The 10,405-nt window shown below is 62.6% G+C and overlaps 1 protein-coding gene across 1 annotated transcript; it reads left to right on the forward strand.

Moving 5' to 3' along the window:
• The first annotated feature begins 4,690 nt into the window (after positions 1–4,690).
• DPYSL5 (dihydropyrimidinase like 5) lies at positions 4,691–10,190 on the forward strand. The gene is made up of 12 exons (XM_042818798.1): positions 4,691–4,954; positions 5,559–5,717; positions 6,082–6,261; positions 6,335–6,403; positions 6,503–6,547; positions 6,642–6,717; positions 6,801–6,957; positions 8,444–8,585; positions 8,672–8,814; positions 8,889–9,096; positions 9,542–9,710; positions 10,105–10,190. The coding sequence occupies exons 1-12, from the start codon at positions 4,694–4,696 to the stop codon at positions 10,188–10,190; spliced, it is 1,695 nt and encodes a 564-aa protein (XP_042674732.1). The 5' UTR covers positions 4,691–4,693.
• Positions 10,191–10,405: the final 215 nt, after the last annotated feature.

Consider the following 10,405-nt stretch of genomic DNA (forward strand, 5'->3'; position numbering starts at 1 on the left):
ATGGGTAATAGAGACCTCCAGAGGTATGGAATCCCAATGGTTGATGGATCCCAATGGGTGATGAGGTATCAATGGGCGATGGGGTCTCAGTGGGTGATGGACATCTCAACTAGTAGTGAGATCTCAATGGGTGATGGAGTTCTCACGGTGTTCCAGTTGGTGATGGGGTCCCAACGGGTGGTGGGGGACTTCAATGAGTGGTGGAGATCTCAACAGGTAATGGGATCCCAATGGGTGATGAGGTCCTTACAAGTCGTGGCGTTCCTGTTGGTGATGGTGTCCGAATGGGTGATGGGATCCCAGGGGATGATGGAGACCTCAGTGTGCGTGGTGGGATCCCAATGGGTGATGGGGTCCCAATAAGTCATGGTGTTCGTGTTGGTGATGGGGTCCCAATGGGTGATGGGGGATCTCAATGAGTGATGGAGTCCTCAAGAGTTGATGGGATCCCAATGGGTGATGAGGTCCCAATGCATAGTGGAACTCCCATTGGTGATGGTGTCCAAATGGATGATGGGATCCCAGTGGGTGATGAGGGACCTCAATTTGTAATGGAGACCTCAGTGGGATCCCATTGCATAGCGGAATCCCAATGGGGTGATGGGGTCCCAGTGCATGATGGAGACCTCAGTGGGTGTGGGTGGTGGGATCCCAGTAGGTGATGGGGTCCCAGTAAGTCGTGGTGCTCCTGTTGGTTATGGGGTCCCAATGGGTGATGGAATCCCAATGGGTGATGGGACCTCAATGATGGAGACCTCAATGGGTGATGGGATCCCATCACATAGTGGGATCCTAATGGGATGACGGGATCTCAGTGGGTAATGGCACTCCCATTGGTGATGGGGTCTGAAAGGGTGATGGGATCCTAGGCAGTGATGGGACCTCAGTGAGTGATAGAGACCTCAGTGGGTTCTGGGCTCTCAATGGGTGATGGGGTCATATTGAGTAGTGGTGTTCCTGTTGATAATGGGGTCCCACTGAGTGATAGGATCCCAACGTATGGCTGGGCCACAATGAGTGATGGAGATCTCATTGGGTGATGGGATCCTATTGGGTCCCCCAGTAGGGGATCTCGGTGGCTAACGGAGTCCCAGTGAGTGATGAAGACCTCAGTGGGTGATGAGATCCTAATGGATGGTGGCATCTCAGTAGGTGACGGGATCTCAATGGTGATGGCATCCCAGTGGGTGGTGTGGTCCCAGAGGGTGGTGGAGTCGCAGTGGGTAGTGGGATCCCAAGGGGTGGTGAGATCTCAGTGAGTGATGGGGCTAAAAGTGGGTGATGGGTTCTCAGTGAGTGATGGGGTCCCATTGGATAGCAGCATTCCCACTGATGTTGGGGTCCCAGTGGGTAATAGAGACCTCAAGAGGTATGGGATCCCAAAGGTTGATGGATCCCAATGGGTGATGAGGTATCAATGGGCGATGGGGTCTCAGTGGGTGATGGAGATCTCAACTAGGAGTGAGATCTCAGTGGGTGATGGAATCCCATTGGGTGGTGGCATTCCTGTTGGTGATGGGGTCCAAATGGGTGATGGGATCCGAGCTGGTAATGGGACCTTAATGGGTAATGGAGACCTCAATGGGTGATGATTTCTCAGTGGGTGATGGAGTCCTACTGGGTCCCCTAGTAGGGGACCTCAGTGGCTAATGGGGTCCCAGCAGGTGATAGAAACCTCAGTGGGTGATGAGATCCCACTGGATGGTGGGGTCTCAGTAGGTGATGAGATCTCAGTGGGTGACAGGGTACCAGTGAGTGATGAGATCTCAACGAGTGATGAGATCCCAATGGGCAATGGAGTCCAAATGGGTTGTGGAGTCCCAGTGGGTAGGGGGATCCCAATGGATGGTAAGATATCAATGGGTGATGGGACCTCAGCAGTGATGGAGATCTCAGTGGATGATTGGATCCCAATGGGTGATGGAGACCTCAATAGATGATGGGATCCCAATGGGTGATGAGGTCCCAATGGGTGGCAAAGCCCTATGATCAATGGGTGATATATTGCCATTGGATAGTGAGGTCCCAATGAGTGGTGGGATCTTAGTGGGTGATAGATTCCCATGGGAAGTGGAGTCTCAATGGGTCCAATTAGGTAATGGCATCCACATTTGAGACAGGGCTCAGTAGGTGGTGGGGTTCCAGTGGGTGACGGGGTCCCAGCGGGTGATGGGATCTCAGTAAACAATGGAGACCTCAATGGTGATAGGACCTCAGTGGATGGTGGGATCCAGATGGGTGATGGAGAACTTCAATGCATGATGGGGTCCTGATGGGTGACAGGATCCTAGTAAGGGATGGAGACCATAATGAGTGACAGAGACGTCAGTGGATAATGAACGATGGGGTCCTATTGGATAGTATCATTATCATGGCTGATGGGATCTCAGTGGATGACAGGGACCTCAATGGATGATGGAATCCCAGTGGGTGATGGAGACCTCAGGGGTGGTAATGATCCCAGTGGCTGATGGAATCTCAGTGGGTGACAGAATCCTGATAGATGCTGGGATCTCAATGAGTGATGAGATCCCACTGAATGGTGGGGTCCCAATGGGTGGTTGGGTCCCAATGGATGGTGGGGACCTCAGTGGGTGATGGGTCTTCAACAGGTGTTGGTATCACAAGCGATCATGGGATCCCAGTCTGAGCTCAGTCCCATGGGGAGCATATGTCAGAGCTCTGCTCTTGCAGCACAAGACTGTGAGGCCCTGCACTGTCTCCCCACAAGCTGTGGGTCAGAAATTGCCTGGCACAGCACCTGCCTCAGTTTTCTAGGGTCTATAGGGGACTCTACAAGGAGCTACAGGGTCTGTGGGGAGCTGTAGGGGGCTGTCAAGGTCTACAGGGGCTGTAGGGGTTGCACAAGTCTATAGAGGATCTGTAAGGGACATGGAGGCTATAGGGGATGTATAGGGTGTCAAAGGGGACTGTAGAGTATATGGGGGGCTGTAGAGGCTATGGGGAGCTATAGGGTCAATAGGAGATGATAGGATCAGTGGGGGTTTATAGGGTATATAGGAGTCTATAGAGGACTCTAGAGGGCTATAGGAGGCGATAGAGGGCTACGGGGGGGGCTATAGGAGGCTATATGGTCCATAGGGTCTCTAGGAGATCCATAGGTTCTATAGGCTATATAGATGCACAGGTCTGTCTATGGGGCAAAGGCACTGGGCCTTCCGGGGCGGGCAGACCACTGGGGGCTGAGGTCAGCCAATGAGATGCCGGAAAGGACATGACCAGCCAATGGGATTCCGCGGGGCGCTGCCATCAGCCAATAGTATTTCACGTAGGGTCCTGTGGGCGGGGCCCTCGGCGCCGTCCCCACGGCAACGACAGGTGCCGCTGGTTGGGCGTGGGCTCACTGCCAGGCCCCGCCCATTACACCTGCCCATCAGAAGGACACGCCCACGAGTGGGAAATGCGGACAACGATTGGACGAACTCTCGGTGGGCCCCGCCCCTGAGGGCGTGGCTTGAGGGATAGCGGAGCGGAGCGGAGGGTGCGGCGGGAGCGGAGCGGAGCGGAGAACGGAGGTACGGGCGGGAGGATGGGGCGCGGATGGATGCTATTATGGGATGAGCGGTGTGCTATTATGGGATGCGATGGGATTCTGTGGGAAATGGCATTTCTGCTCCCGCCGGGCCCCGTTTGTCTCCCCCATATCGCGATAGGCGGGTCCTGATCGCGACAGGTGCGCGTATCGCGGTGGGGAGAGGCTGTCGCGATATGCTCCGGGGTCACCTCCAGGCTCAACCCCTCCCTCGGGTGGCAGCGTCGCGACAGGGCCGAGGGTGGGCGCGGGGTATCGCGATAGGGCGGGGAACAATGGGGCTTTGTCTGCGGGGCGGTACCGGGAGGGTCGGGGGGGAGGGGAACGGCGGCGGTACCGGAGCGGGGGGGGGGACCCCCGGGCGTGGCCGCAGCGCCGCCGCCTTTGTCCTCCGCGCGGGGCCGCGGCACAAAGCGGGGAGGGGGGGGGGGCGGGCGGGGCCGCGTGGGATTTGGGGCCGGGAGGTGCTCGCGATGGGTACCGCTGCGGGGATGCGGGTTGGGGGGGTTCGGGTGGGGCGCGGGCGGTGCCCGTCGGGTACCGCTGTGGGATTTGGGGCGGCGCGGGGCCGTCGGGTGCCGCCGATGGGGAGGTGGGATTCGGGGCCGAGCGGCGTTTGGGGCCGCGCTCCGTGGGTCCCACGCGCGTCCCTCCCTCCCCGTGTGTCGGCCCCATCGCTGGTGCAGGGCGGTGCCTCTCCCCGCCGCCCCAAATCCGTCACCGCTGTCTCTTTCATCTCCGGGGTGCGACGCAGCAGCCGCTGCCGCCCGGGGCGTCCCCGCGTCCCCATCCATCTGCCCCACGCTGCGGGGTCTGTCGCTGTGGGTCTGCCCCCGCAGGGCTCTGACTCTTCGTCCCCATTGCGCGGGGCCGGAGCGGAGCGGCTGTGTGGGTAATGGCATTCCCGGTGCTACGGGGCGTGGGTCGGACCCGTGGCCCCACCCCGGGCAGCTGCCCGAGCCGCAGTGCTGGGATGCTCAGCTGCTGTGGGGCTGGGGGCTACGGGGTGGCACGCCGGGCAGTAGGCAAAGCCACCCCATAGGACGTGGGGCTGCGGCTGCGTGCGGGTGGTGCCGGCCCTACGGAGCGCCCCATTGACCCCTGGGGCACCACGCTGCCCCGCGCCGTGCCCGCAGCGCCATGCTCGCCAACGCGGCCTCGGTGCGGATCCTGATCAAGGGGGGGAAGGTGGTGAACGACGACTGCTCCATGGAGGCCGACGTCTACATCGAGAATGGCATCATCCAGCAAGTGGGGCGCGAGCTGATGATCCCCGGTGGTGCCAAGGTGATCGACGCCAGTGGCAAGCTGGTCATCCCCGGCGGCATCGACACCAGCACCCACTTCCACCAGACCTTCATGAACGCCACCTGCCTTGATGACTTCTATCATGGCACCAAGGTGGGGCGCGCCGTGGGGCTGAAGGGTGCAGGGTGGGGCTGGGAGGGGTGGGTTGGAGCCATTTGGGTCATTGCCCCATAGAGGTCACTGCTGGATCCAGCACCTGGTTGTGCTGTAGGTCTTGATCATGCCCTGGCTCCTAGTCATGGGTCCCAGCCATGCCATGGGTTCCAGCTGTGCTGCAGGTCCCAGTCATCGTGTAGGTCCTAATCGTGCTGTGGGTCCCATCTGTGCCATGCCGTGGGTCCCAGCCATTCTATGGGTCCCATCTGTGCCATGCCATGGGTCCCAGCCATGCTATGCATCCCAGCCATGCCATGGGTCCCAGCCTTGCTTCAGATTCCATCCATGCCATAAATCTCAGCAGTGCTGTGGGTCCCACCCCCAGCCCCACTCCTCCCGGCACAGCCCCATCCCCTGCACAGAGCTCCATTGTGTGGGGCAGCGCCGTCTGTCCCTGTCCCCATCCCCGCGGCGCGCACACAATGACACTGGTGACACCCGGCGCGGTGCCACAGCCAAAGCAGCTTTGTGGCTTTGTGGCTTAGCACTGCAGGGTGACGCGGGGCCATCGCCCCATCATCTCCCCACCGTGTCCCCGCAGGCAGCGCTGGTGGGGGGCACGACGATGGTGCTGGGCCACGTGCTGCCTGCCAAGGAGCGCTCGCTGGTGGATGCCTTCGAGCGGTGCCGAGCGCTCGCAGACCCCCAGGTGTGCTGCGACTACGCCCTGCATGTGGGCGTCACCTGGTGGGCGCCGCAGGTGGGTGACAACCCCATGGGGTGGGTGGGATCCCCTCCTCTGAGCCCCCCGTGTGCCTGTCTGCGCCTACCCCGTAGCCAGGGGTGCCCCACGGCACCGGTGTGCCACTGTGCCAAGGATGATGTGGGTCCCCATTGTGTCCACCCCATGGAGAGGGGATACCCGGTGGCATAGCGGGAGGCACCTGCATCCTGCACCATGGGACGTGCTCTGACCCCTCTGCCAGAGCTCCCAGCTGTGGGTCCCCATTGCACCCACCCCATAGCTCCGTGTGCCCCAGAGCCACTCTGTCCCTGTCCCATGGGGTGATGTGTGGGCCCTGCCCCATATGGCGATGCCCGCAGCCGCTGTGCCCCCACTGCAGGTGAAGGCGGAGATGGAGACACTGGTGCGGGAGAAGGGAGTGAACTCCTTCCAGATGTTCCTGGCCTACAAGGAGCTGTACATGCTGCGGGATGGGGAGCTGTACCAAGCTCTGCGTGCCTGCCGGGACATCGGGGCCATCGCCCGCGTGCACGCCGAGAATGGGGACCTGGTGGCTGAGGTGGGCGAGAGGCTGCAAAAATGGGGTGACACAGTGACACGGTGACACCACAACACTGTGCTGTGCCCCACAGGGAGCGAAGGAAGCGCTGGAGCTGGGCATCACCGGGCCTGAGGGCATCGAGATCAGCCGGCCTGAGGAGGTGGGTGCGGGGAGGGGAGGTGGAGGCTGTCCCCACTCCATGCTCTGTCCCCGTCGTCCCCCCCATCCTGGTGCCATACATTGCTCCCTCTCCCCACAGCTGGAGGCGGAGGCCACGCACCGCGCCATCACCATCGCCAACAGGGTGAGTGCTGCACTCTGTGGGGGCTGCGGGCGGTGCCCCCAAGCTGGGGGTCCCCATGTCACCCCGTGTCACCCCATGGCGGCACTGCCTGCAGACGCACTGCCCCGTCTACCTGGTGAACGTCTCCAGCATGGCGGCGGGGGACGTCATCGCAGCTGCCAAGATGCAGGGTATGCCAGGGGGGCTGCGGGGACGTGCACGGGGACACGGGCACATGTGTGGGCCCCATCCCCACACCGTGCCCCTCCTGCAGGGAAGGCGGTGTACGCAGAGACGACGACGGCGCACGCCACGCTGACGGGGCTGCACTACTACCACCAGGACTGGTTCCACGCCGCCGCCTACGTCACCGTGCCCCCGCTGCGCCTCGACACCAACACCTCCGCTCACCTCCTCAGCCTGCTCGCCAGGTACCCCCACCAGGGCACCTCGGGGCGCCCCGGCCCCATTCCCAGACCCTGAGAGCTCTGCTGCCCAAACACCGTGTTCCATGGCTGTTCCACTGCTGAGCACCTCACTGAATGGGCACCTCAGTACCCGAGCGCTCCGCTCCCCAAACATCCCACTGCATGAGTGCCCGGCTCCCCAAGCACCCAACTCTCCAAGCACTGCACTGCATGGGTGTCCCACTCCCCAAGCACCCTGCTCCATGAGTCCTCAGCACCCCACTGAGTCCCATTCTTTGTGTACCTCATTGCATGAGTGTCCCAACCAACAAGCACCCCACTCCCTCACTCCCTCAGGCGTCCAGCTCCCCAAGCACCGCACTCCATGGCTCCTGAGCACCCCACTGCATGGAAGCCCCACTCCCTGAGCACCTTGGTGCATGGGTGTCCCAGTCCACAAGCACCTAACTCTCCAAGCACCCTACTGCAATCCACGAGCACCCAACTTCCCAAGCACCCTACTGCATGAGTGTCCCACTCCTCAAGGACTCCACTCCCCAAGCATCTCAATGCATGAATGTCCTATCAACAAAAACCCCACTCCCCCATCACCCCATTGTACAGGCGCCCAGCTCCCCAAGCACCATGCTTCCCAAGCACCCCACTCCGTGAGCATCCCCTTCCCCAAGAACTTCATTGCATGACTGTCCCACTGTCAAGAACCCCCCCGCATGGCTGCCCAGCTCCCCAAGCACCCTGCTCCATGGATCCAGAGCACCCCACTGTACAGAAGCCCCACTCCCCGAGCGCCTCAGTGCGTGGGTGTCCCAATCCACAAGCACCCCATTGCACAGATGCTCTACTGAGCACCCCACTCCCCAAGCACCCCGCTCCTCCGGCATCCCATTGCATGGGTGCCCAGCTCCCCAAGCACCCTGCTCCTGAGCACTCTACTGCATGGAAGCCCCACTCCCTGAGCATCTCCATGTGTGGGTATCCCAGTTGGTAAGCACCCCACTCCCCAAGCACCCCATTGCACAGATAGCCCACTATCCGAGCACCTCACTCTCCAAGCACCCTGCTCCCCGAGTCCCCCACTCCACGGGTGTTCCCCTCCCCAAGAACCCCCCCGCATGGGTGCCCATCTCCCCAAGCGCCCTGCTCCATGAGTCTGGAGCAGCCCACTGCATGGAAACCCCAATCCCCGAGCACCTCAGTGTGTGAGTATCCCAATCCGTGAGCATTTCACTCTCCAAGCATCCTGCTTCCCAAGAACCCTATTGCATGGGTGCCCAGCTCCCCAAGCACCCTGCTCCATGGCTCCTGAGCATTCTACTGCACGGAAGCCCCACTCCCTGAGCACCTCGATGCGTGGATGTCCCCCTCTCTGAGCACACAGCTCCCAGGCACCCCTCTGCACCGCTCCTGAGCACCCCATGGCACGGAACCCCTCTCCCCACACACCCCCACCAGTGATGACCCCCAGCCCCTCCATCCCCATTCCCCGCAGCGACACCCTGAACGTGGTGGCCTCGGACCACCGCCCGTTCAGCGCCAAGCAGAAGGCGATGGGCCGCGAGGACTTCACCAAGATCCCGCACGGCGTCAGCGGGGTGCAGGACCGCATGAACATCATCTGGGAGCGCGGCGTGGTGCGTGCGGGGGCTGCGGCCCTACGTGTGTCACGCGGCCCCGTCCCTCAGGGGAGCCACGTCCTCACCGCGCTCCCACCCCGCAGGTGGGGGGCAAAATGGACGAGAACCGCTTCGTGGCCGTCACCAGCTCCAACGCGGCCAAGCTGCACAACCTGTACCCCCGCAAGGGCCGCATCGTGCCCGGCGCCGACGCCGACGTGGTGGTGTGGGACCCCGAGGCCACCAGGTCGGTGTGGGGCGCGGCGGCGGCGGGGACGGCACCATGGGGCGGCGCTCAGCTCCCCGCTTCTCGCCCGCCAGGACCATCTCGGCCAGCACCCAAGTGCAGGGAGGGGACATCAACCTGTATGAGAACATGCGGTGCCACGGCGTGCCGCTGGTCACCATCAGCCGCGGGCGCGTGGTCTACGAGAACGGAGTCTTCATGTGTGCCGAGGGCACCGGGCGCTTCTGCCCGCTGCGCTCCTTCCCCGACTGCGTCTACAAGAAGCTGGTGCAGCGCGAGAAGGTGCGGGGCACGGGGACATGCAGGCAGCAGAGGCACCGTGCTGTTGTGCCGTGGTCTGGATGGCACAGACCCATCTCCATCCCCACCTCCACCTCTATCTCCATCCCCATCCCCACTCATCTCGCCAACGTGTCCCCACACCACGGCACCAGGACAATTGCTGGGGGTGCGGGCGGTGTTGCTCTGGAGGATGGCATTGCAGGGGGGCACGGGGCAGAACCAGCAGGGCCATCCACCTCCTCATAAACCACAGACCACCCCCCCCCCCATCTCCATCCCACACACCAAGGGGCACCCCATGCCCACCCCATGGCTGCAGGGAGACCCCACAACCCCGCGCCCACCCCATAACCCCACACCCACCCCATAGCCCCCCAGATGGGCTCAGCTCACAGCTCTCCCCGCTCTGTGCTTCTCCCCCCTCTCCCTCCCCATCTCCCGGCAGAGCTTAAAGCCGAGGGCCGTGGACCGCAGCCCGTACCTGGGGGATGTGGCAGCAGTGGTCCACACGGGGAAAAAAGACACGGGGACACCCTTGGCTGATACGCCCACCCGGCCTGCCACGCGCCACGGGGGCATGAGGGACCTGCACGAGTCCAGCTTCAGCCTGTCCGGTAAGAGGGGCCCGGCACCCCCACGGCACCCCAATGTAACCCAGGGACAACCTGGGCTTCCCAATGCCTCCCCAGCCACACCATGCCAGCAACCTGGAGCATCCCAGTACAGCCTTGAGCATCCCAGTGCATCCTGAGCCTCCCAGTGCTCCCCAGCTGTCCCGGTGTACCCCCCATAGACCCCCCTATATCCCCCCCCCTCCCCTATATGCAGCACCCAAGGCTCCTGGGCCGGGCAGGGGCTGACCCCACCCTCATCCCATCCCCATTCCCATCCCCATCCCACGCTCCCATGGTGTTGGAGTGGGTGGGAGTTGGATGCCGGGGGAGGGGGAAGGAGGGGCTGTGCTACGGGTCCCGTCCACCCATCTACGTGTCCGCCTGTCCCCCGCAGGTTCGCAGATCGATGATCACGTCCCCAAGCGCGCCTCGGCCCGGATCCTCGCCCCCCCCGGAGGGCGATCAAGCGGCATTTGGTAACGCCGAGGTGCTGCCCCCCAAGTGAGGATGCAGGCAGCCCTCGGGCGGGGCCCCCCCGAGCCCCGCGCCCCCGGCTCAGCCGAGACGTGGCCCCTCCCGAAGGGTGCCCCGGTGGATGGGGGGGACCCCCTGGAGCTGTGCTGTAGGGCCGTGGGTCTGAGCCCCAGCGATGGGGCCGGGGCTAGGGTGGTGGGGGGGTGGGGGGCAGGAGGAAG

The sequence above is a fragment of the Centrocercus urophasianus genome, unplaced genomic scaffold, assembly GCF_019232065.1.
Source record: "Centrocercus urophasianus isolate 14NV4802_14NV808 unplaced genomic scaffold, USGS_Curo_1.0 seq_10, whole genome shotgun sequence".
In the NCBI taxonomy this organism is placed as follows: Eukaryota; Metazoa; Chordata; class Aves; order Galliformes; family Phasianidae; genus Centrocercus; species Centrocercus urophasianus.